Genomic DNA, 26,916 nt, shown 5'->3' with positions numbered 1-26,916 from the left:
TTGGAGAATTATCCCAGGGAAACCTCCGTACAGCCGTTCGAGTATACAAGCTCTTCGTGCATCAAATTATGAATCCAATTAAAAAAAAATGTTCCACAACATGAAACCACAAAGCGGAGAGTATTTTAAAACCAGCTCTCTGATATTTGAATTTTGTAACGTTTTTAGTTTGTGGAAAAGCAATATCGCACGGGCTGTGAAAAAACTCTTTATTTATAACAAGGCGGATGGTTCTTAGATATTTATCAAAGTAATAATACACAAATTCTTTATACAGGCACCATGGAATTTTAGTCCGTGACAGTCCACAGCCGACTATAGAGTCTGCTCTTATGCTGGTAAATTTTATCAGTCGATCAGAATTACATCATAAATTACCAAAACTCTCTACAGGAATTCTGTACTTTGGTTGGAGAAACCTCTCGTTAAGTTAAAAAAATGCTAGTTTCAACGACAAATTTACCTATACTACTGAAAAGGCTATGACTGTAGCTGTCCATACACACAAGACTTCTTTGGCTAAATTTTCAAATCGATAGTTTCTAACATTAACAGCTGGACTCTTTTGGTCTTTTGACCAGCACGAATTGCGGAGCATTTGGTTCCATACAACTTTATGAACAATGGACCACTTTAATTAGTTCACAAAGTTACTCCAGTTACCTTTTGTTCTATTGAAATGTTGTTATGAAAACAGATCACGTTTGTAAAATGTAACTCGTTCAGTCTCTTTATTTAGAGAAATTTAAGTTCACTTTTGCCAACCTTTCAAGTGAACCGTCCAGTTTGGAAGTAATATCAGTTTTTCTTAGCTACACCAAGAACGTGCTTCGGGCAGATTAAAGAACTCCCCCGTTACGAAGTTCGGCGACGATTCCAAAACAACTTAGGTTAACCATTCACAGAGCATTGTAGACCAGGAACATGCTTTATCATAGCGTCTCTTGAGTTGTAAGCTTCACTTAGTGATCTGAAGCCAGGCGAATCACAGAGATTTAAGAGTGCTGAAACGAAAAATAATAAGTCGACGTTCCTTGCTGAAGTCCTCCCACAGCTCTAAAATCTGTCTTGCAACACAACCCTGGTACCGCCCGCTCTCCTCACTGCCCGCAGTTTCAATAGCCAGCGGTTATTTCCGTGATGTAACTCGGGATCAGTTGACGCAGTTCCCCCAGGGTGCAGTCCTCAGGCATGGGTAACTTGGTCACGTGAGGGACCAGCACGTGAGTCGGCAAAACGGACTCACTTTCATCTGTGAGGTCCGCCTACAGGACAACAATAAGAACAATAGGAACAATAAGCTTCTTTCTTTAGAAAACAGATTCAACCAAATTAATCAGATTTGTACAGTGGGTTCTAATGACTTCTCACTATGCAGAGTTCTTTTCAAGGGCCCCGCTTCCCCAGTGCGACGCAATTTCCGAAGCAAGTCCCGAAGCAAGTTCGATTTTGCCGAAGCAAGTTCGGCAAAATTGACAAGACTGCAGACGTTCGAAGGAAACGTCTGCATTGCCAACTGGGCCAATTATCTGCCTACAATATCGCTGCTCCAAAGGACCAGCCAAAGACTCTTGTTACAGCTATTTTCTTTGCTTTAAAACCTGACTGATTTAAGCAGACCGTGACTGGCGTGAACGTAGAGTGGACACTTCGTCACCAGCCCCGCACTGGTTTACTTACCAATTCGTTCATGACAATCTTCAAAAAATTGGCACACATCTTCGCCATATCGTATTGACATAACCTGAAAAACAGGACAGGAAAACTCCACAATCAGTAACACCTACAACATGTAATTCAACCAAGCACAAATCAGATCGCAAACTGTTCGTCTTATGAAAACGCAGCTATATTTTTACAGTTAGGCCTGCCGTACACACTAATCCTTCAAGAAAACGGAGCTTTTGGAAAACGCTCTTCAGACCAGAGGAATTTGAAAACGCCAGCTTTTCGTTTTAGTGTGTCACGATAATCACGTGATTTCCCCGCTAGAGTTTTCCTCAAACACAAATCCAAAATGGCCGGTGATTGTTGCGCTTTCGAATTTTCCGGCGTAGTGTGCACGGAAAACATTTGATGCGCTTTAAGAGTGAAAACAACGTTTTCAAAATTCTCCGGTGGAGTGTGGACGGGGCCTCAAATAGACTGTGGCAAGAGAAACGAAAGGAAAAGAGTAAATGGCAGCGAATCCATTCACCTCGTCAAATTTTGCTCGAACTGTTTTCATCAGCTTGCGTTAGTTTTTTGTCCATATTATATCAGATAAAAGGATTTTCCACTTACATGTTCTTGGGTGTGTCGGACGGCAAATTGTTGATTCGCGTACAAAGAGAAGCAACTTCCACGTGGATGTCTTCCCAGTCGTACTTTGTTGGCACGAAGTTTTCCTAAAACAAAAACAGAAATTCATGCTTGTTTTGCCGAGTGTTTCAATTTAATTCACCTCTATGTGAGAGGATTTAAAAAACAGTACGTCCTGTGCGCACTTCTCAAGGAACGCGGAAAAGCGCGAGTTTCTGAGATACCTGGGGTAAATGACGTTAAATGATCACCGGGACCATCAGTACTTTACACAAGAGTCTAAAACACGGATCTTTCTTTAGAAACTGACAACACTGTCGCCAAGGTCCATTTTGAAAGCAATTCACCAGCTTCAGAATTTTTTATCGGAAAACTACTTCTCCTAAAGGTGGACGCTATCTTGTTTTTTTTTTTCCAAACTATCCCTGTATGTAAGTTACATACAACATGCATCCTTCAATTTTACCTTTGTGATGTCCTGGAACTTCTGCACAAGGGCAAGATAATCCAAAAATACCTATTCACAGGAAAAGAAATCAAAGCAGGTTATTTATCGCGTGGAAAGTTCCTCGTATCTAGGTAGAGGCTTTTCAGGCAAACAGCAGAGTTAATACAGCCCAAACTTCTTGTTCACTGGTTCAGAAAATGCTCCGCTATATACTTGATAAATAAATAAATAAATAAATAAATAAATAAATAAATAAATAAATAAATAAATAAATATATATATATATATACATTTATATAGCGCCATTTCCCACTAATTGTCCATGGCGCTTTACAATACTTTAAAATTAAAATCCTAAGTTTAAAATCCTAATTCTTTTAAAAACCTAAAATCCTAAATCCTAAAAGTTAAAATCTTAAGAATTAAATAAGCTATATAATACAATTAGGCTACAAATAAAAAGTAAAAACTACAAATCAAATGTACGCTTAAAAAGATAAGTCTTAAGATTAGCCTTAAAAACTGCCTCTGATGATGAAAGTCTGATCTGGAGGGGTAGTTTATTCCAGAGCCTTGGTGCCGCCACGGAAAAAGCCCTTTCACCATACGTGCGTTCTTAATCTGTCTTTTTTTTTTATATGCTTCAGTGCACAACCAACCTGTCCTCCTGTTGTCCAGTCCCTCACGGTGGAGCTACGATCCCTTGGTTCCAGTTCCCCCAGAAGCGTTTTCAAAACGTCATATTCCGCTGGAAAGAAACGATACCGACAAATAAATCAGTTTGAATTTCCAAGAGAGTAGCTGTACAAAACTTGACAGCAACAACGTTAATTCACTCGCCTAAAGGCTCGAGCAGTTTTAGGAGAAGCTTCAAATATCATTCGCAGTGTAAATCCTAAATAGACCAATTTCGATTATTAAAATTCAGCCTAAAACAATAGACCTCAGAACGAGGCTCTGGGGAATATACCCCACAAACTCTGTAGTTATTTCCCAGAGCCTCGTCCTGAGGTCTATTGTTTTAGGCTGAATTTTAATATATCGAAATTGGTCTATTGCACTCGCATTTATACCATTGCCCATCCTTATTTTATCTTCCTACCGTTAATGATTGCGTCACTGGCGAGACTGCGCAGAATAACGTTATGCCCCAGGCTCCAGTGACGCGCCTTCACGAGGTGGAAAGCTTCTTCGCGAGTTCTTCCTTCGTAACGCGCTCGCAAAGCCTGGAGGGAAACAAAATCACGCTTTAGCTAATAAACGTTGTTTACTTGATGGCACGGACGTTGCGCAAAATGATAAAAATGAGTAAACATTAACATTAGTTCTAAAAGTAACTCTCCCTACCTTGGCTTCGTGAATCCACTCAGCAGGAATCTTCAAATCGTCTAACATGAAACGTTCTTTCTCCACATAAGTATGATCCGCTGACAAACTGCAGTGACAACACAGAAGGCTCCGGACAGCGTGTTCTCGCCTAGCGACATTAAAAAGAAATCTCAACACTGTATAATTTACAGTGAAAGGCTTCATTTAACTTTCTTCTTGAATTACTGCTCGTAATACACATACAGGGCAAAAGCAATTTTTTTTTCTTTCCAACGTTGAAGATTCGGCGGCGCGAACCTAACACGTGCCGTACTCTTTTGATCGCTGCGAGCCCGCGATTCCCGGCTCGGATGCTGCTTAGCTACGTGATATAGGCTGATATGAAAATTCTCGCTATTTCGACGAGTGGACCTATTTACTTCAAATGGTGCACAAGGCCTCTTTACCAGCGAGGGCTCGAGTTATTTTCTGGTGCTATCGAGGATTCAACGAACATGGCATACTCACAATAAGACACTAACTACTATTGATTCAAAGGAAAACATACCGCACTGGTTCCCGGATGTGTAGCAAGACGAAAGCGGCCCAATGCCACAGACCCAGTCCCTCCAACTGAGCGGCAAACCCACTGTGTAACATGCCCGCGTGTTCCTGGGAAAGATGCGTGTACTCGAGCGATTGAAGGACCTGGTACAAATGCCAGCTGAAGAAAAAAACAAGCAAGTTTGTGAAGTTTATTCACAGATTACTATGCAAACACCACCGAGTTCATCACATAGGCCCCGTCCACACTACGCCGAAGGAATTTGAAAACAGAGGTTTCAATATAAAAACGCATCAGATGTTTTTAGTCTACATTACGCCGGAGGAATCTGAAAAAGCAACAATTACCAACACGAAAACGAAAAGCCGGCGTTTTCAAATTCCTCCGGTTTGAAGAGCGTTTTCGAAAAGCTCCGTTTTCGTGACGGATTAGTGTGGACGGTAGGCCTAACCGTAGAAATAAAGCTGCGTTTTCAAATTTCTCTGGGGTAGTGTGGGCGCTGCGGTAAACTCTTTTCCGTTTTGTTCCTTTTCAGGTTTGCGCAATTTATTGCGATCATGTTCAGTTGTATGTTAAAGTCACTAATCAAGGGGGCTTCAAAACGAACGGCTTGGGAAATTCATAAGATTCAATGAAGTTAGATGCTCCAACTGCGTAAATTTAAACGGCAATATATATTTGATATTGGCAATTTCATTTAGAATACAATAGAGCCGCTAATCAGAATTTGGAAACCTTGCACATTGTTCTTAGCATTTATTGTTTAGATCTTATATCAAACGAAAATGAGAAAATAAGATTTTTCTCAGCGCGCTAACAGTCAAAAATTCGTTCTCGTGTTTAGATGAAGTTCAATTAAAGACGAACAAGGATGAGAAATAAGTCAAGTAGTGTGCGAGGATGAGAATAGCACCAACCCTCTTCGTTTATCTTTCATTCCTCGTCAAAACAAGCTTCACCACTCGACTTGCTTTTGCCTGAGACGGCTACAAGCTGGACTGAAAAACATTTACCTCAGTCTAAAATCTAGCTGTAGTGCAGTGGAAGTGGATGGTGAGAGAAGTCTCTCAAGTCTGTGTGATCTTTTGCAGTAGAGTTTCAGCAGATGATAACACGTGTCCTTCGTCACGAACTTGTTTTCTTCATCCGTGTGATCGTCATCTTCCATAAATGGCGGATGAGGAGGTGCACCGTATCTACCGTTAGCCGTGCATCCCTGCAGGAGATCAGTACAAATTGTGAAGGAAACCTGAAAATAATACTTTACTAGGATAGAAAAACACCAAAAAGATAATAATCAACCATAAAGGAGCAAGGATGGTTAAGGATGGAGAAGATTAACACGGATTTCAAACGACGAATTTGAAAAGTTTAGGCTAAACTTTTCAAGATACACAAACTGTGACGTAGTTCTTTTAAGAACTCTGTCGGTGGAAGACGTGGAACAACAAACCGTCACATGGTGAAGAAACCCTAAGAAAAAATTCTTAACTTCAGGCGCTCCAATACCAGGCAATTTTCCGTGCAAAGTTTCTCGCAACATCTCCGTCCTAAGTTTAACACGCCTTACAAGACATTATCTTACAGCCAGCGTCTTACAAAGTGGAATGTGGTTCTACTTTTCGCAACGATTGCGAGGACGCTGCAGTGAAGAATATTTTTTGCGTTGATTAGACAGTTTTTATACGTAACAAGGCAACTTTTCACGCAATTAGTCCCGCAACGGCGCGTCAAAGTTCCGAGACATTATGATTAAAGGAGCTTAGTCACGCTATTTTGAGTTATTTTAGCCACATACAAAATTACCTTTAAATGGTAGGAAACCTGTAAATAACAGTTTGATAAGATAGAAAAACACCAAAGAGATAATGATAAACCATAAAGGAACAAGGATGGCTAGGGATGGAGAAGATTAACACGGATTACAAACGACGAATTTGACTAATTGAGGCTAAACTTTTCAATATGTGCAAACCGTGACTGAGCTCCTTTTAAGTACAACAGCACCTTGAACAACAAATTTTCCAAAGTTAAAAAGAAAGGAATGAGAACATTTTATGGCGAATTTGGAAGCTCATATAAGAATTGAGAGTTAAAACAACAACATCAACAACAACAACAACAGAAAACCACTTACCTTAAAAGCAGCATCGTACGCTTTCAGAGCGTCTGCTATTGAAGATGTTGGCGAGCAGTAATACCTAACAATGAAAAAAACACAAAAACGGCTTGAGAAAAATCTCAGTTTAATAACTTAGAATAACGAAACCTCTTTCCAGAAACTCAAGTTCTAACTTCAAGACTTGAGGAATAAAATATCTCTGTCCAGTAAGAAATATGCTCTCAGTTTTAGCGTTGATGTTTTTTTTCTATTTTATTTCTCAGTTTTCTTTTTCTTTTTGGTTTCGAATGAGAGGATACATCGTGTATCAAAGACACAAAAATTCGCCAAAAATACTCCTCTGTGTCGCATTTTCAACTCTCTTCTCGGTGTTTAGAATGTGGTGAAGCACAGTCTCTGGTGCTTAATTTATTTGATAACTTGGGAAACCTCAGTCTGTCCAGTGTAAAATTCCACCCCCTCCCCCCGCTCTGAAAAAAGTCTCTCCTTACCACAAGTGAACGGCCAGAACTCTTTTCCAATCCAGTCCCTCGCAGACGTTAACCACGTGACGTGGTATGCTTTGAAGTTCACCACGTGGTATATTGGCCGTGTCACGTGATATATCCCACACCATTGCGCCAGCGAGCAGAGCGTAGATTTTAATTCTCTCTGCATTAATGTACAAGTCCGCCTGGAATAAAAACAATGGGTGACAGATTCTGTTTGAGCGGGGCAAAGTGTAAAACGCTATCAAACTGGTAAATCGCTATCCAGTGGACAAAGATAAGAACACCACATGGCAACTGCCCTCAAATATACTCCAATCATAACGATATGAAACATGTTGTATGATCATTACATGAAAATCCACGATTCTGAAGTTATAAAATACAGTCGAAGCTCTCCTTGTGACAACTCTCGTAAGCGAAAATCTCTAGTTACGACCACCTTTGTGAAACCCCGTTTGAACTGAGACTTAAACTTTGTAAGCAGTGCAACTAGGAGATTCCGCCAACTGTTCTTTGAAAATGCCGCAAAATTCACACCAACACGGTAAAACAAAAGACCCACGCCGTGTATTACAGAGCCAGTCTCACCTTCAATTCTTGCCAGTCAGCCAGCTGTTTGTAAACAAGATTTCTTGCCACGGAGTTACCTGTAACTTGTGACAACAGAAGAGACAGTCGATAGTCGCCGTGTTGTTGTGCCGCGTGACATGCCTTGCTGATCTGCTTGCCGGTCAAATAACTGAAGATGGACTTCACGTGATCACTTTCCTGAAAGGGAATGACAGCCTGAGCGTGTCACAACGATCGGTAACACTGGTGATATATTTCGGCAACTTTACTTTTTTCTCAAGCATCTCAGCGGTACGGAATAGTGAATCCGAGAATTTGATTAGCCAATTACGCCAGGAAGTTTTTCATGATACGAACCCCGAGTTATAGACCGCAGACATCCCCTTGCCGTTGGCCTTGAAACGGACGTTACGGCCTCGGGCCGTATTCAAGACCTCGACAAAGTTTTTCTCGATACGAACCTTCCGCCGGCATATAACACAAAAACTTATGTAAAGCAATTATTCATGAAGTGGAGGTAAGTATACCGAGGCAAGGTAAATACCGACACTCAGGTGGAGTATTTTAATTTATATGTATAAGAAAGCCAAATTCCTGTAAAACCATTCATCAAAGGAGAAAAAAGCTCAAAAACGAATTTTCGCTGACCGTAACTGTGACTGAATGATCCCTACTTCTTTAGAAATCCTGAAGCATTCTCCTCTGAATTAATCTTTAAAGTCAACCTGCAGTGTTTGAGGATAATCATGACGTTATGAGGTTACCTGGAAATTTGCTGCATCCACCTCTTGAGAAATTCTTTCCTTCGCAGCTTCAGCCAACCAATTTGACAAAGCAGTTCTCCTTGCTACGCGACACTGGTAAGATTCTCTTTCTTCCACAGATCTATCAAAACCTACAACAACAACAAATTCTTACTCGCTCGTTCCTTAAGAGACGCGGAGACAAACTTCACTACGAGATTTTAACATCACGCGAGAAAACTGGCCGCAATGAGGCGTGTTGTCGAGTTGTCACTCAAACTGCTGATTTTTGTTTTGACATCTTTATGTTTGCTTTCAAGTAATTCAGCCAGTCAGAAGTCAAGCTGAGATATCTGATTGGCGGAGACGTCAGAGGAGCGCCACGTGAACATTCAGAGCAGGCGCATTTTTTCACTTTTTGATTGGCTACGCAATTTGAAAAGCTTATGATACAATTCACTGAGGCCCCGCGTCCACACATTACGCTGGAGAACCTTGAAAACGCAACCTTGCTTCTACGGTTAGGCCTACCGTCCACACTAATTCGTCACAAAAACGGAGCTTTTCGAAAACACTCTTCAAACCGTACAAATTTGAAAACGCTGGCGTTGCGTTTTAATGTGGACGGAAACCATTTTGAAAACGAAGCTTTTCGAAAACGATGAGGTTGCGATAATGATGTGGATTTCCTGCCCAAGTTTTCCTCAAACACAAATACAAAATGACCGGTGATTGTTGCGTTTTCAAATTTCTCCGGCGTAGTGTGGACGAGGCCTGAAAAAAACTCTCAAACCTAAAGAAAATACGGTGCATTCAGCAGAAATAAAGCATTATCACGTTTCTTTATGGAGGGGAACGTGTTTTTAGGAACGACTAGCCTATTCTGACGTCGTTTCGCATTTTCATCACAAAACAAGAGGAAGAATAGACTCATAACTGCGAGTTCAGGCTAGCATCGCACTAAAATCTATTTTAATCCTTTTTTACCTTGACCATCCCTGCACTCCTTGGTATTTGCATACAATTTGCCCTACTAAGCAATTATTATGAAGTAAACTTCAACTTACCTTCTTTATCATCTCCATCCTCTTTCAGTTTTCCCCAAAGAGCTACAACCAGATCCCAAACCAAACAAACTTGTTCTGCTGCCTCTCTCAGTGGTCCAGAGTCTGATGATAACACAACTAATGTTGTAAACTAAAAGGACACATCCACCCACCTACCCACCCACAAAAAAACAACGACTAAAGTGGGTTTCTTGGCTCACTTTCGCCGTCGCAAAGTTTCTCGCTCAAACTTCAAAAGCTAAAAATAGAGAACTTAAGCAGCGGTGACCGCGATCCCGAGGACAACGCCTAGTCAAAAATTAATTTATATTTTACCTTTGAATATCGCAATTGTCTAGATCTATTCAGAGCGTCTATTTCTCTAAGAACTTGCTCAAGCTAAATATGTAATGCTAGCGTTCAAATCCAAATAAATATACGAAAAATTAGCCGCCGTCGTTAGCGTTCTCCAAAATACGCAGAATTTAGTCATTCACGTTGTTGTTGTGCAGAGGACGGCAAAGAAAGGTACAGAGATTTATAACGCACGTGCATGTTTTGAAAACGTTCCATATAATATAATGAGATTGGTTTCCAAGGATAAACTGTGTGTTCAAGTCTCTCTGTCAGAGTAGTTTTGTCACCTGTAGCTTCCTTGTTTCTCCTGGCGACTTCTGCATGATGATGTAACGCTTTCACATCAGTGGAGGGTTGAAAAAATGGGCAGCCATCATCAACAGAAACCACAGCATGCTGTAATTCAGCTTCAAGTACGGACTGATGATGTGCCTGGGATTAGTAAACAAGTTTATTGCAGCAATTAATACATGAAAGCTGTACAACTAAACCCACATCCAACATCAGGAGCTACAATCAAGCGGCGAGAGGCATAGATAATGAACTTAGGTAATGGTTAATCCATTGTGACTGATTGACTGGTGAGTGAGTGAGTGACTGCTTGATTGATTGAGTGAGTGACTAAGTGATTGATCTATCGATCAACTTTAAGAGAACATCACTAGCCGTTTATTAGAGAAAATCAGGTCATTGTAGTTTGAGCGAATGTCTATCCATTTTCTTCGTTATTTCACGGTCTAGTTGAAATTTAGGCAGAGCTGCTCTTGACAAGATGTAGTGTTGTAGGCGTAGCATCCTAGCAGGCCATTTATCTAGCTTCTAGACCAAGGAAGGCCAAAGCAAGTCATAGTCAACCAAATACAGAATGAGAACTACTTACCAAAACGGCATCACTGATGCCATCATTAGAGATTGAAGCCACATTGAGTTTCTCTAGTGTCACTCCAAATGACGGTGACCCTTCACTACTACTGGGCCTTAGCTTCGGTGTCAGGAAATCCCCCGCCAGGGAGGGCTGGGTGGTAGGAGCAGGCTTTGTCTCTCGCTTCCCCAGAGGAGTACCGCTATGGACCAAGACGAACCCGGGTCCCCAGCCTACACGAAAAGAACGTCCCATCATCAGGCCTGCGTCGGCAATGAGGTTTTCTTTACCACTGACGAGAGAATCCTTTTTCGGGACCAAGCCAAACTGGTTTCGAGCTCCTACGACTTTGATACCAATGTCCATTGCAGAGCCAATGGAACTTGGAAGCATCATCGGCGAGGAGGGAGCAGCTGGAGTGACGTCATGTACCAGAGGGTGCCGGAGAGGATACACGCCTGCAGTGTGGAGCAATAGAAACAAACAAAGCACTTTATAGGAGCACAATCACGGTATTTGAGTTATTTCGGCCATGCACAAAATTACCTTTACATTGAAGGAAACCTGAAAATAATAGTTTATTAAGAAGAGACAATAATAACATGTAATAATAACCTATAAAAGGAACAAGGATGGTTAAGGATGGAGAAGATTGACATGGATTACAGACGACGAACTCGAAAAATCTAGGCTAAACTCTTCAAGATGCGCAAACTGTGTTGTAGCTACTTAAATCCTGTTACAAGTGAGATGCAGTGTTTGCTTACAAAGAAGTGTTGTCCCAGTGTCGAGGTTCGGAGGAAAGCAACCAGTGCAGACGCGCAACTACAGCTTCTCTTCATTTTTTTCTTTCTTTGTTTTTTCGTTGATTGGAAAACACATCCAGAACATTGGTGTGTTTTTTTCTAAGGTCTTCCGATCGGATTACGAAAACTGGGTTCCACTGTGCATATAAAATAACGAGCGAGAAGAGAGTAGAAATCAAGTCAAAATGATCCTCCTGACCTTGTAATGAATGTTCGAGCTAGCAATTAGTTATTAATTTATTGTTTTTGTCAGTTGTAATACTGGGTAGACCTTTGGGGATTAACAAGGCTGGTGTGGCTTTCCATTATTTTTGCACTCAAAAGGATGGGCAACTCAATAAATTACCTATTTTAGGGCTGCCAAACAGTGACTGAGAAAACTGCCCTGACTCATCAACACAGCGCGTTACTTTAGGAGACAGTAGCGGCCCCAGTGGCTTGACTGCTGGGTACATGGAACTCTTTGAATGGCCAGCTTTGCCAAATGATCCACTGAAAAGAGCCTTGTCGACAGTGGGGGCATCCCTGGGTAAGTATGACGACAGCTGAGACTGGTCGGCAAAGAATGACGCTTTCATGACTTGGATTCGATGGGCGTTCATTCCCAGGGCTGTCGCCAGCTGGTGACTGGCGGGTGAATTATCCAGGTCTTCTTCCTCAAGATCTTCTCCTTCTTCTCCCATAGCGCCTTCAAGCATCTCCTCTGAGAGACAATGAAAAACTCACATTCTACAACTTAGTTTTAATAATTCGTGATGTAAAATTTGACTTTATTGTGCCAGTAAACCTAACCTTGATTTATGATTTTGACATTTTTTGTATGTGTAATCTGCCTCGTGCGACATTCCTTGATATTTGCTTACAATTCATTCAAAGTCTGATTACCAAAAAAACAGGTCTTCCTGAGAAGTAGTGCCTCTTCCATGTAAACAACTCAAGTTTGCTAGTATGTTGTATTTCACATGCTGTATATTCTATTTTGTAAGTTAACGGTTCACGCATTAATAAAGACGTGTTTTATAACAGCAACGCCACTGTAGTTTGCAGAAAATTTGTGATTATAACAAATTTTGATCAATAAGTTTTTCTCATAATTTTACTGACCACGTTTTGGAAGTAGTTTTTCCACTGCTTTATGATTTAGAGGTGAATATTACATGTAACTCATTACAGATAAAATAAAGTCTTAAAATTTGTTATAGATCTTTAGTACCAGGAAACGTTTCATGGTCTATGTCAGGCATGTCACTGTCCTGGTCTCGTAAGGAGAGCGCAGCTCTTTGTTTTTCCTTCTCATATGCTTCAAATTGCTGTTTCTTTTCTTGCAGATGTCTGAAGATTTCCATTTTCTCTCTCTCCACAGAATCACCATCATCCTGCCAAAGGAAAAAAAACTGATTGATGTACAACATACATGTAGTTTAATGAAGATACTCTTGTCTTTGACACATTTACAGTAAAGTTAAATCTCATGTGAGCAGACGCCTTAGAAATAGAACTACTGTCGACTTAAAGAATGTCTACTTTTGCAAGGTAAAGTACCATGAAGCGACTTAGAGTATTTCTACTCCCCCCGGATGGGATGCTAGTTTACCCCCCAGCATTAAGTTCTCTGGTACCCATTTATACACCTACTGCAGGTGGAGAGTGAGAATAAAGTACCTTGTCCAAAACCTCCACGCATTGACCTCGGCCAGGTCTCAAACCCAGACTGCTTGATCTGGATTCCAGTGCACAAAGCAATATATCACTATGGCTACGTTCACACTTGATGTCCGGGCATGGTGTCTGAGTACAATTCTCGCTGGATACTAATGTGAACACACCTTTTCTCCAAGTACTCACACAAGAATTCAGGCACAGTGCCCGTCCCCAAGTACCTTACACTTGGGCACAAAACGGTACTTGGGTCTTTGGAGTATGCCGTGTCTAAACAGAACATCATTTTGTGCTGGTGCGTAGGCACCAGCGCTCAGGCACGAAGTGTGAACACAGCCTACATGTATGCTGTCATGACGTCCAAATCCAGGTTTGCAATACGACTAAGTGTCTGCTGACGGGAGGTGACTGCCTACATGATGTGTCAATTTATAGCAGGGACTTTACTGTACCTGTAAATGCGGTTTGATTGGTGGTCTCTTCAGTTTCTTTGCAGCATTGTCGTCATCATCCAGATACTGGTGCATCCCATATCTGGTAAAATGATCTACCTGTAAAGAATCAAATATTTTTTATTACAGTAACCTTCAGTCAGCGAAAAGAGCATACACGTACTAAAAAATATTAGTCCTTAGAAAGGTACAGTTGAACAGGTTAGAGTAAGAGTGAATGTATGCACTGTCCACTGGGACCAAGAAAAAGTGGCCATTTTCGAGGTGGCCGTTCACAGAGGTTTGACTGTATTTTTAACAATACTGTATTCACATCGTCAAGTGGAGAAAATACAAGTACAAAAAAACAGCTAACTTACTGTGAACACCCAGTTTCCATTGTCGAGGTCATAATTAATAAAGGAGGCTCCTAGTTTTTCCGTAGCAGTTTCCACTCTCTTTTGCCATCCCAGAAGGTTGAGTCTTTCTGGACTCTGTGAAAAAGCCATGAATCTCAACATCAGGCTGGAGAAGCATTGACTTACTTTTAACTCAAGAATTCGAAGCAGTTGATTTTAGGTAGCCTTGGATTTGCAAAAACAATTAATAATATCACATAATGCAGTTTCAAAATGCAGTCTCGTGTTACCATACTTTGTCCTTATTAATTTTAATATTTCATGCCAAATAACATCAACATGAACAAATGAATTAATTTGTACAGTAAATGTATGAATGCTTAAATTGAAAGAAAAAACTTTTAAAAGGCTGCAGTTACAATGTACAAGTATACTACAAAACTATTGGAAACAAAAAAGAACTTTCCAGACGATAAATGAATGGAAGTAAAGTTTTAAACTCACTGTGATTGGCCTGTGAGAAGTCTTGTCATTTGGCCAAACTTTCTCCAAGGTGATTTCAGCTTTCTTATTTAGTTCCTCACCAACAGGAGGTTTGTTAGGATACGAGTCAGGATAAACCTCTATCTCACGACGCCTGAAGAACACTGAAAATATAACATCAATTCAATTCAACTATGTGTTTGAATATAACGAGAAACCACAATTTACTTAAATCAAATGCAATTCTGTTAAGATCTCAATTGGGCATGTAAGCAATATTTCTGAAACTAAGCCCAAGTTGTCAACTGTGACAACTGATTAAGTCATCAAACGTTAACAACACATAAACAGGCTTGCATGTACCGTACTGTTTACTTCTAATTTTGTAATACATGTGCCTCAATAAACTGTTAAGAAAAGATGTGTGCCACCCTTATTTATTACAGGGTGTGAAAGGAAACAACCACATGCAAGATGTTAAGTAACTTTGTTATACCTTCCAACTCAGATACGTTTTCCGATTGGAGGAGAACGTGTCACGTGTCGTGGGTCGAAACTCACAACTCCCAAGGACGAACAAAACTCACTAACTCCCTAGGGAAACAACAACTTGAACTTTTGACTCGTACGTGATCAGGTCATGCTCTTTGAAACCACAGCAAATTTGTGAGCCAGCCCGCATCAAACAAACGCTTTCTTTGCAGTTTTTTTTTCTTTTTTTGAGTTGGGAGGTATAACAAAACACTTAATGACTGGTCCTGCGGGAAACGGCGAGTTTTGTTTCCCCTCAACCTCAATGTTCCGCAAGGTGAAGCCAAGGGGAACACTGAGGGTCTCAGGGAAACAAAACTTACTGTTTCCCTTGGGGCTAATCATTAAGTTCTTATAATGTACTAGCCTGAATATCCTTCTCACTACCCCCCAAAAAGTTAATCTCTCACAGAACTTTATTTCCTCAAAGGTTTTCACAAAAAACTTCCCTTGTTCATTGGGCAAGAATCCACTATCCCAGCCAAGAGAGCAAGACTCAGCAAACTTCATTACAGTTGTATTAGCGCCTTCCATTGATGTCAAAAATGATCAGAGATCACAGGCACACTCACTCACCAATCTCATCCAGGTTTAGCCCAGCTACATTAGTTCTCCCATAAAACTTGACCAGGCCATAGCCCTCCCGACCAACAACAAAGTCGTCCACAAACACATCCCCGTTACCGTCAATCTTCTGGTTGAGTTCTGCTAGAGGTGGTATGGTGTAGTATTCAGACCTAGAGTAACAAAAAATTGGGGACAAAAACATTATCACAGAACACATTAATTTTAGCCAAAATAAAAAAGTTTTGATGTCCTTGGAAACAATAAAAGCCTGCATGTTCTATAAAAATTTGCGACAACAACAACAACAACAACAACAACAACAACAAAATAACATTATTAAAAGAGCCTTTTTCCTTTAAGTACATGCAAGGGGTATGTATACATGTAGATAACAGTTACCATCTTTAACGCATGTAAACATTCTGTTATTTGATATTTTGTACCCTATACATTTCAACAGTCATTCTCAAACTCATTAATAATTCATCAACTTTGCACAAAGAAATGACCGTGACGGTGTTTGGATATCTGATCTTAATTAGCATAGATTTTTATGATTTGTATTTCTCTGTTTTCTCCTTAGTTTTAGTTTCGATTGAGAACACTCCAGACACTCCAGACCGTGTTTAACCACACTTCCAAACACCTCAACGTTCGTCAATAATACTATGTTGGTCATCGTCTTTTCAACTCTCCTCTTGGTGTTTGGAAATGTGGTTGAACACGGTCTTTTGTGTTTGATATATTACATCCACAACACCTGTAAAGAATTTTTAGAGTTGTGGCATGCACAACAGAATTCCTCTCAGCCTCGTTTACCATCCTGTAGGCATTTCAATATCTTCACAACAACAAAAAAAAGCACTGTACATGTGCAACAGTACATCTTTTTTTTAATATTAAACCTTGATTTCAAAACAAGTCATAACTCAAAGATGATTTAGTATTATTATATGGCATGGTAGTCTTGTGGTAAATCTGAGCGTTCTGTGTGGTTCTTCCTTGGTCAGGGTTTGGCCGTATGGAAATGGTCATGGAAATAATCATAAGCTGTGTGTTCTTTTGTTTTGTGCCATGTAATAAACTACTTACTAAACCTACATGTAGCTTGCTCAAGACGCACTGTGGAATATTGGCCCTTGGTCATTTTTGTTGCACTCAGTCTGTACTGTCACAACCAAGGGCCAATATTCGCCTGCATGGCCCTCGCGTTTGGTTAGTAAGAAGTTATTATTGCTGAGCATCTGACCTTTTCAGAATGATACCACACAATTCTCTAGATGAAGTCTCAGAAGAGGCATGTTCATCAACCACATCTTCATCAACCACAGGTCTCCTTAACTTGACCTCAACATCAATGGGCATTTGACGGGCATTCAATTCAGAGATAGTGGTATCTGCCGCTTCTCGTTCCACAGTGTGAGAGAATCTCACTCCCATTGGACTCACACCGTCACTAGTATTGGCTGGCTCATCAGCTACTTTACCACGCTCCTGCACTACACGAGGCGTGGGAGAGCTCCTCATGGGTGATGTATCTTGTGATGGGGGAGGGGAGGGAGGGAAGGGTGAGGAAAGGGTCGCTGGTAAGTCCTCATCTCCTTCCAAGGAATGAAGTTTAACTCTGGTAGTGTCAACTGCTGGCAGTGGTGAGTCCTGGAAAGATGACGTACAATGTATTTTTTTTTTTTTTCATATTTATTTGCTTTACAAATACATAACATACACTAATCTTGCACAATAACTACGTAATAAAGGAACATGCATTCAAAATGCCTAATGCACCGACAAAAGAAAATGAAAAACACGAAAAGAAGTAAAAGACATAAGAACTTATAATTTATAAATTAATTATCACATATAAAGTTGTATTTAAAAATCCCCACAAGAGTGTCTTTAATTTAATAAAAAGACCAATAAAGGTTGCCATTTCTCATAATGTATGGTTTCTTTCCTATTTTTCGTTGCTATTATTAATTCTATTTTATACATTTCCTTAAGTTTCATTTGTAGCAGCTTCAAGTTCAGTTTAAGATTCCCTCATGGACAAGAATAAGTAACCTGTTTTCCTAACATAAGTATACGATTGATAGACTCAACCTTACTAAAAATGCCCAGCATGAAATACACTGCACATGTAACATGATCTGTAAACTAAATATTTATGTACCACTTATCTTCAAAATTTTGATGATAATGTCATGTCAAGGGATGGGTTGGCAGGACATACCACTTTCTACCTTATAATTTAATTGAGCTCATACTAATCAGTTTTGTTGATGCAATCGCCACTTAAGTAAAGTTATTGCCACTTGGACAAAATTCTGCATTTTTTCTAGACATCAACTTTATCAAAATCTGTTCTCTTTGCAAGTCAAGTAAACTTGCAGATTGAAGACAATTTTCATAACTTCTTCAGATTTCAAAACTTATCCACATTCTGCAGTACTTACACCAACCACAAGTCAAAATAGGCGACTTGCATGATGGCATCATTTGACTACAAGTACCAGAATCCTGTATGATTTCTTTTTCTCATGTTACAGTGTAACTGGCGCAATTGCCATTTAAACCCCAGTGTGGTTTAAAAATTAAATGATAAAGGAGAAACAAAATGAACTCTGATAGTTGTAATCAGATGACAACATCGTGCAAGTGTGCTGTTCCAATAGCCTTTCTCTTCACACCCCTTTACAATGTTGTTGTCCACAATCAAGCACTTTGTAACATCAGTGATCTTGTACACACCTCTCTCCCTGATTTGGGTTTTAATACAAGCTTTTTGATGTTCTTTCTGGGTACAAAGGTGTCTGGACTTAGGCCTGAATCTTCTTCCAGACCTTCAAACAGCTTGGACTGCAAAGAAGAAAAGCACAAATGAACAAAATGTAAATTTTAAAAGCCACTAAACATTGCCAAGTATAAAGGGAAATCAAAAACGTCTCAAAGAGAAAGAATGCATTCACAAAGCAGGGGCAATCTGGCTAAACTGACCTTGTTCATCGTGTGGTTATTGATTGGTCTTGGTTTAATTCTCGCAGCTGGACGAGGAGACACCTGACAAATAATGGCACAAAACACTAGAGTGTTAACAAAATAGTACACTACTGAAAAGTAGCAAAACTATGCACAAAACTGTTCTCAATTGAACAATAACATGTATAAGTTACTCTTATGTCAGCTTAAGACATTGTGGATTCTAGCACATGTAACACTCAACCTTGTAGTGTGATGGAGTCGTGGAAGTCCTACTCAGTGAAGTGGAAGTAGAACCTGAGGCTCTCTCAGGCCTGGCCTTCTCCTGAAAACCAAAGTAAAACATTCTGTTACTTCCATTTCGGATTGTTTGTAAAGTTTTATAAAACAGTAAAGTTAAACTCATCTTCAAACTTGGCTATAGAGTATTGCAATTTTCTATTCCTGATCCATGGACCCGTAGACCCCTAAACCCCTAGACCAATGGACCCCTAGAGCCCGAGACTCTTAGACCTCTGCATGTACATGCCTAGACACTTAAACCGCTCTACACCTGGACCCCAAAACCTCTAGACCCCCGGAGCTAGTACATTAGCCCAGGTATAGCCCTACATTTTGTCAGGCTGCCTAAACAAGTCGCCGTTATCCATTTGTAATCCTGAACACAAAGAAGCATTTGTGCCATACCTTAGAACCCAGAGCTTAACACACTAACAACTAGTTTACTGCACCTCTATTACAGGTACGGCAATGAAAAGATATGAGGAAAATAAATAGCTTGTACACTTACAACTAATGAATTGCGAAAGAGTGGCGAGTCACCAAATGGCGAGTTGGACAAAATCAATAGCTGCTGCTCCAGCAACTGCTGCTGTTGTTGTAGCTGTAGAGCATTCAGTGCTGTAGTCTGGTTGCTGTTAGATTGAAGAGGGGAAAATAAAATAAAAATTCACTTACTGATAGTGTAAAACAGGAGGAAGTTTGACTGTTGGGCCAAATACACAGTACCTGTGCAAAACATTTTCAAATATACAATGGAATAAAAAGGGAAAGCAAAAAGTACTGTAGCACCAGAAAGGAACAGCTTCGGGTTGAGGTTCCTGAGCCAGGCACAGGACAAATTGCCTGGCTGTGAAAACAATTTTGCCCACCTGGTTTGAGATGGACATTATTTCAGACAAAGAAGTTCAGTTCAGAACATGTTGCCTTCCTGCTCAAACCTGTAATGAACTCCCTGGCTCTTAGATTGTGGCAGACGCCAAAGACCGCGGCAAATCTAAGAGAAAGGCACATAGGGACTATGTTTAAGCCCCGAAATGTACCTCAATTTAAGACATATTAGTGACAGTCTTACCCTCCAAGAGCAGTTATTCCAAGCCCAGTAGTTTGCTGAAAGCCCAAAGCACCAAAGGCACCTGTATTGATGAATAAAAGCATACATGTAATAAAATATGAATGACTAAAATTGATGAATAAAAGCACAATTATTATTACATAATAATTATTACATAATTATTGTTACATCTGTATGTATCTGGGTTTACCCTCAATTTAGTTCAAGGAGTAAGACACATATCTTGGTATGGAAATCATTACAGATAATTATTGCAAGTGAAAAATGTTCCTGGCAATGACCAAGGCAGAGTGGATCACTCATTCCAGAGTTCAAAGTACTGGTGCTAACCATTACATCACCATACCTTCCACTATCTGGGTGAGTTGGCAGGTGCTAATAATTTCCATCTGCAATAAAAAAAACGGGCATAATCCAATCAGACACTAACCAGTTCCTAGTGTCCCTGTGTTGAGGCCTGTCCCTGTACCAAGGGTCCCTGTGGTTCCAAACAGTCCTGTGCCAGTGTTCGCACCAAAGGCTGTCCCACCAAATGCCGTAGGTTTAGCGCCAAACAGGCCTCCAGGTGTGCTTGAAGCAGCATTAAATGCACTTGTGCCTAGGCCAGCGGTACCACTGCCAAAGTTAAATCCTGTCTGGGTTTTATTCTGTGCACCAAACAAGCTGCCAGTAGTTCCAGTGCCCAGAGCTGCTAAAAAGAAACAGTGAAAAGAAGCTTTTTATGTGGCTACATACATGTGTACCTGTACATACATAGACACCATACTTACATGTACATGTATACCTATATCTAACTTGAGTATCAACAAATTTCTACTGCATTACACATCACTGTACACTGTATAACTGTAATGCAAAATCAACAGTACCCAGTAAATTACTTACTCCCAAATGGCTTGGCTCCAAAAGCTGTTGCCTGCTGCAAAGAACAAAATTACATTTATTAAATCCTTAAAGACTTTAAGATTACAAGGTGGTTGTCTGCAGACCAAAGCTCATTGTGACCATTGTGATGATTCAAATGAAAGCTAAGGAGCAGTACTTTCATGTGGCACTGTTTATTATGCTGTACACGGTGGTTCTAACTTTCCAGTTTGTGGGTGAAACCCTGGTCTATGACCATTCACATAGAGGCTATTGGGCAGTACTTCCATGCACTGTTGTTTGTTTTTCCATACAAGGTGCACATCTCTTACCTGTTGTTGACCCAATCCAAAACCCGTTTGCCCAAACAGTCCACCTGTACCAGTCTGGGTTTGACCAAAGCCTGTACTTTGTGCTCCAAACAAACTAGAGCCAGCTGATGTAGTTGTTGCACCAAACAGACCAGTCTAAGAGAAACAATGAAATCAAGCACCTCATGAGTAATTAACAATTGTGAAGCTGCTGCCCAAAAGCCAACTTCCCAATTTCATTTGAAAGTGGAATCCCAGATTTTTGAACCTCTGATGGAAACAAAAATTGGTTTGAAAAATTACAGTCATCGGAAGGTTAAAAAAATGGGAGCTTAAGAAATTACGATACCACTGTACAGCTATTTACTTGCTAAACCTCAATCAAGCAACACTATCATACAATGTAAGAAGTTAGAAAGACATAATTACAATCATATGGCTTTTATGAGCAACAACTTTAGCGAAGATCTGACTGGCAATTGAACACAAGAAAACACCTAAGGGGGGTCAGGACAGGTAAAACTTTCATAAAAAATGTGTGGCCATATTAAATAACTTTTTGCTTTGAATTCCTGAAGAAGGCAAGTTTTTATCATTTTTATCATCAGGTCTGACTACAATACATTCTATTTTAGCCAGCATACCGTCTGACCACTGGTGCTCTGTCCAAAGAGACTTGTTGTACCAAATCCTGAGCCAAATCCAGTGCCAGTTGTACTTGATGTTGGAGTACCAAACAGGCCCCCTGGCTTCTGACCAAATGCTGTTGCAGCTGTTTGTTGCTGGCCAAATAGTCCAGGGGTCGCTGTACTACTGCCAAACAAGCTCCCTGAAAAGGAGTAAAGAAAACACACAGAGATTACAGGTATACTGCAGCATCACAATTGTCAAAGACTTCTAGATTTCAACATGCTTTTGTAACAACCAGAAGCAACACAATGTATTTTGTAAGTACGGGTCTGTTTTCTGTATTGAATAAAAAATCTTTGACACCATTGCAACAATTACTTCAGGTTGTATGTTGCAAACTTGACCCCAGTGAGGTGAAATTCATCATTCAACAATTACAGCAGCAATGCTCTTTGTAGCTTTATTTCTAAAACTTCCCTGAAAATCAAATTTAGTTTCCCCAGTAAATACAATAAATTTAAGTAACTGTGCAATTTAGCAACAATCAGTGACAAATAAAATATTGAAAAAAGTAAGTTATTGTTGACTCTTGTACATGTACACCATGGCAAAATCTACATGTATTTTCCTCATAATTTACAGATGAAGGACATGATGTACATTGTATCTGAGATCAGTCTGCAATACCTGGCTAGCTCAGTTCCAAAGATAACAGAGTTAAGATGATGCAGGCAGGGGTTTCATTGACATTTTCAGCGGAAGGGCAACTGGTTTTCACAGGTGGGCAACACTACTTTATCTGAACTTCTTTAAAAGAAAAACTTTCTGCTACATGGTCAAACCAGCTACCAGGCAATTGTCCTCACAACTGCTCAATTTGCCAGGTGCCTGGCCCTTAATGGAACCCCTGTGCAGGATTGCTTCAGCCCATACCTGTTGTTCCAAATCCAGTGGTTGGTTTTTGACCAATCAGTGATGATGAAGCACCAAATCCTGTTCCAGAAGTATTTCCAAACAGACCTCCAGTGCTTGTGCTTGTAGACAAACCAGTAAAACCAGTTGAAGCAGCAGCTCCAGTTTTACGTCCAGCTTCATAATCTTCTATTCTTAGCTCCTGTTCATGAAATGGAAGGTACATGTACACCTTGTCACCAACTTGAGCAAGATTATAAAAATTGACTCCAATGCATTCAGGGTTTTCAAAATACATGTAAGCTGGCTCTTGACGCAAGTTACCCACTGCTTAAAGCATTTTGCGCTGGGTACTTTATGTTTATTAATACAATGTATGCAGTTTTGTTATTTTATTTCAATTTGAAAACCCCTATACATTCCTAAAATGATAGGAAACCAAACACAACTCAGAAGTCATTAAGAGCACTCACAACACAATTCCTGACATGAACACAAAATAAATGAAGGTTGTGCATAAAGTTTTAAGAGAAAATAAGTAAAACGTACAACACAGAGTGGGGAGAGGCTCCACTATAAATAATTTTATAACCCACCTCTATGCTCTTCTTGTCATAATTGGACATGACAGTGATGCACTGATGTCTGACACTGATATTGGTGGTGATGCCATTCTTTACCATGGAATCATTTCCTTGAACAACCTGGAAGAAAAATACAGTGACTTACAATGTACAGTGTAAGCTCAAATGTCACCCCTACAACAATTGGATTAATAAAGTACTTTTTGTAAAATTGCAATAAAAGCAAGCCATGTTTTTTGGGGGAAAGTAACCTTGAGCAGCTTCAAGCAGGACAATGCTTATGAGAACTTTAACTCCTTACACTAAACTTGACAGGTGTTCCCTTGTCTGCAGTTCCAGAAGCACCTAGTAACCCTGTAACACAAAACATACTTTGTTATGGGTAAGGAAAATGCGATACAAAATGCAGAAAATTCTGAACTATGATCATTAACCACCTTAGAACTACCAAGTATATTCAAAAACTAATTTCTCCCTACAATATAAGTAGCTCGTCAAACAGACATGTAATAATCTGATGGACCACTACAACCCGTAGCTTGCTTATAATGCAATCCATGGGTTAAAAAGGGTAGCAAAGCTTGTGAACTAGGGGATAACAATTTGGTGATACATAGAGACCATATCAGATATGGCACTCTATGTATCACCAAATTCTTGAAACAGAAATCAAACGAAACAGGTGGCAATTGTTAAGGAGAATTTATATTTTGATCTTGGAGTTTAAAGGGTTAATTTGTTTATTTGACCCTGAAAGCCTGGGGTAGTTGTGGTGGTCTTCTGTCCAAAAAGAGCGGAACTCTTTTGACCTGCTCCAAACAATCCAGTACTCTTGTTTGCACCTGCGCCAAACAGAGTGGAACCTGCAAAAAGAAAGAGAGAAAAAATTAGCAGATCAGAAAACATGCATGTTGTATGTGGAGTTACAAAATAAGGATTACATATACATTAATGTAAAAGTTGTCACATAAGATGGGTCACTTGCTGAAAGAATGAATATGTTCGGTGAGGAAACACAGTGTTAATTAAAAAACAAGAAATCTGACAGAACAGGGGCAGGATTCCTAACTGAATAAGGCTTAAGAGATTTACATCTGCAGTAGTTAAATGCACTAGCCACATGAGCAACTCTGCTTCTCCAAAATTTTGTTCACTTTAAAATTGCAACAAAATAAAACTTCTCTTTTTATTGTTTGGTTCCAGGAGTCAAAACCAAGCCCGAACATGTACTCTTGTAATGTGCATGCATGTGTACGTGTACGTGTTTTCTACATGTATATGTACATTAACATGTACATGTGCTTTCATTTTCAGCTTTCACCTCATGTTTTAATTTCAGATTAGACATACACTGCACATGTAATATTTTGAGACTTAATTTCATTTCATCACAAAGAGGCAAAAATTACAATCTGCTAATACTAACAACACACAATTTTCAACAATTTCTAGCAAATACTGAACAGTGTACAAGCATGATGGTCATTCATCCTGTGAGTCTCACAAACAGAAATGCGTAACACAAAACACTGATCATTCTAAACTGATATACTATTCCATTTCTATGCTAATGACCGCACACACTTGGAGAGGAGTACATGCAGGCAGTTCTATTACAAACCAGTTGCTGTTCCAAATGCTGTTGATGATCCAGTGCCGAATGTTGATGTTTGACCAGGCGATTGGAACACACTTGTTCCTGTGCTACTTTTTGCTGCATTACCAAACAAACTGCCTCCACTTGATCCAAAAGCACCAAATGAAGCTGTCAAGGCAAAAATTAATCAAATCACTGGTGAGATTTTACCCCAGTTTCTGTAGCATGAAGCAACTACAAGTGGGAATATTTCCTATTCCCCCTGGATGGGATGCTAGTCCATCATTGGTTTCTCCCCACCTCCCAGTAATCTGTCAAGTTGCTCTTACAGTTTGTGGACACCTACAGTATTTGTACCAATACCCTATTAGTTTTATTTGGATTTTTTATTTTCTATTTTTTTAATATCCTATTTTATTATTTTCATTCTGATTTTCACAGTTGGTGTGACATCTTACGATTTTTACCAACTTAACTACGTGTAGATGTAGATTTGTATTCCTCGGTAGAGAACAGCATTAAATTTTTGGGAGTCACATGATTTGCCTATCAAGAGAACACGAAGACCCTGGCTAGTGTAAGAACATGGACTTCTTCATCAATAGTCTAACTTATTAACCACTAGGAAATCATGCTTCCAAAGACATACAATAACAAGATCTACAACAGTGGAAACCCAGCTTAACAAACCCCTTTATGACAAGACTGATATTCTTCTACCCAGCTTAGGGAACAAAACCTAGATATAACAACACCTTGCTCTGACAAATGGCTGACACTCAAAATGTCAGCTTCACAAACTTACCACAGCATTTAATTTACCTTTATCAACTTCAAGTTAATACATGTAAACAGCTAAGTGTCCCACTTTCCCTCCAACATAGCCCATCAGTTTCTTTAGAGATCTTTTACAAACTAACAATGTTGTTTTACGTGGAGGCAGCATGGCCGAGTGGTTAGGGAGCTAGACTTGAAATCCAGAGGTCACAGGTTCAAGTCATGCTCTGACCACTAAGCTGGAGTTGTTTGTCTGTAGCCCCTAGTTCAACTCCTCGGTCATGCTTGCAAATAGCCAACTGGTCTTCCTCCCACCAGCTGGGATTTTTAAGGCTATTATATTTACATGTAGTTGATATACAGTATTTGTTTCTTTCAGTTTAGTAGATACCTGTCAACTACATGTAGCTAGGTGTAGCTACATGTACATGTAAGCACATTGACAACTATAAACAACATTTTAACATTTCAAAAAAATTCCTTGATATAAGAAGCCCTGCTTGTAACAAACACATTTCTCCCAATTCCTTAGCACCACATTGGGGTTTCACCGTATTAGAACTTAAATGGAAAGGGTTAATATTTGCAAGAACGCTCCACTTACATTGAGTAGTTGGTTGCTGTCCAAAGATACTGCCTGTACCTCCTCCACCAAACAAACTTCCTCCTGTGCTTGTCGCTGTGCTTCCAAACAAACTACCAGTCCCTGAGCTCTGGGGCTGATTGAACGTAGTGGCAAAACCTGTCTGAGTCTTGTTGCCAAACAGGCCTGTGCCAAGACCGGATGGAATATGAACATTATACATTGTACATGTATTTATTTATTATATGGCTAGCTTTGTGAGCAGGCAAGATAAACTGGATCCTGCACTGTCATTGACTACCCAAGCGGGCAAGATGACACCACATGTATCTTGACCGCTTGGGATTACCTGCTGTGTCCCACAAGAAAATAGTGTTCTTTTTGCGTATAATAAATCCTTTATTGACCAAGTTTGTTCAGTCAAGATGGCTGGATATTGGCCTTGTTCTTTTTTTGTTTATTTATGGACCTCAACTCTGTCTCAGTCCAAAAACACCCCAAAAAAGAACTTGGCCACTATTCAGCCATTTTGACCTTACGTTTGGTCAATAGCCCATATTTATTAACTACAGAATCTCCAGAAATACTGGGTACTTTCTATTTTGACAGACCAACCAGTCATAGACCAGTAGAATAAACCAAGGAAAATGGAATGTTATTTTTCATTCAAACCTGGACA

At 39.9% G+C, this 26,916-nt stretch overlaps 1 protein-coding gene across 3 annotated transcripts; it reads right to left on the bottom strand.

Moving 5' to 3' along the window:
• Positions 1 to 200: 200 nt before the first annotated feature.
• LOC145498633 (nuclear pore complex protein Nup98-Nup96-like) lies at positions 201 to 26,563 on the bottom strand. Of its 3 annotated transcripts, none has more exons than XM_081478541.1 (38): positions 26,259 to 26,563; positions 24,902 to 25,045; positions 24,030 to 24,143; positions 23,582 to 23,634; positions 23,293 to 23,400; positions 22,718 to 22,898; positions 21,799 to 21,983; positions 21,176 to 21,310; positions 20,865 to 20,898; positions 20,410 to 20,670; positions 19,980 to 20,040; positions 19,416 to 19,539; positions 18,870 to 18,950; positions 18,644 to 18,706; positions 18,398 to 18,505; positions 16,899 to 17,305; positions 15,659 to 15,819; positions 14,573 to 14,715; positions 14,090 to 14,203; positions 13,731 to 13,829; positions 12,833 to 12,995; positions 11,966 to 12,322; positions 10,832 to 11,271; positions 10,239 to 10,383; positions 9,616 to 9,717; positions 8,570 to 8,700; positions 7,824 to 8,003; positions 7,236 to 7,417; positions 6,760 to 6,823; positions 5,636 to 5,838; positions 4,626 to 4,781; positions 4,097 to 4,226; positions 3,852 to 3,975; positions 3,409 to 3,497; positions 2,768 to 2,818; positions 2,284 to 2,387; positions 1,681 to 1,744; positions 201 to 1,265 (listed from the first exon to the last, which is right to left on the bottom strand). In XM_081478541.1, the coding sequence occupies exons 1-38, from the start codon at positions 26,458 to 26,460 to the stop codon at positions 1,116 to 1,118; spliced, it is 5,613 nt and encodes a 1,870-aa protein (XP_081334667.1). In that variant the 5' UTR covers positions 26,461 to 26,563; the 3' UTR covers positions 201 to 1,115. The 3 variants fall into 3 exon arrangements, with proteins under 3 accessions (XP_081334667.1, XP_081334668.1, XP_081334669.1); XM_081478542.1 differs by having other exon boundaries at positions 20,410 to 20,667; XM_081478543.1 differs by having other exon boundaries at positions 24,090 to 24,143.
• Between the last annotated feature and the right edge of the window lie 353 nt (positions 26,564 to 26,916).

Source organism: Orbicella franksi, chromosome 9 (assembly GCF_964199315.1).
Source record: "Orbicella franksi chromosome 9, jaOrbFran1.1, whole genome shotgun sequence".
Lineage (NCBI taxonomy): Eukaryota > Metazoa > Cnidaria > Anthozoa > Scleractinia > Merulinidae > Orbicella > Orbicella franksi.
The sequence above is the reverse complement of the archived record's forward strand: the minus strand, read 5'-3'. Positions and strand labels throughout refer to the sequence as shown.

Coding starts and splice junctions, on each gene's coding strand:
- LOC145498633 (XM_081478541.1), bottom strand. CDS start 26,460: ATGTATAATGTTCATATTCCATCCGGTCTTGGCACAGGCCTGTTTGGC. Junction 25,046..26,258: donor ACAGCAACCAACTACTCAAT/GTAAGTGGAGCG, acceptor TTGCCTTGACAG/CTTCATTTGGTGCTTTTGGA. Junction 12,996..13,730: donor CAATCAAACCGCATTTACAG/GTACAGTAAAGT, acceptor TTCCTTTGGCAG/GATGATGGTGATTCTGTGGA.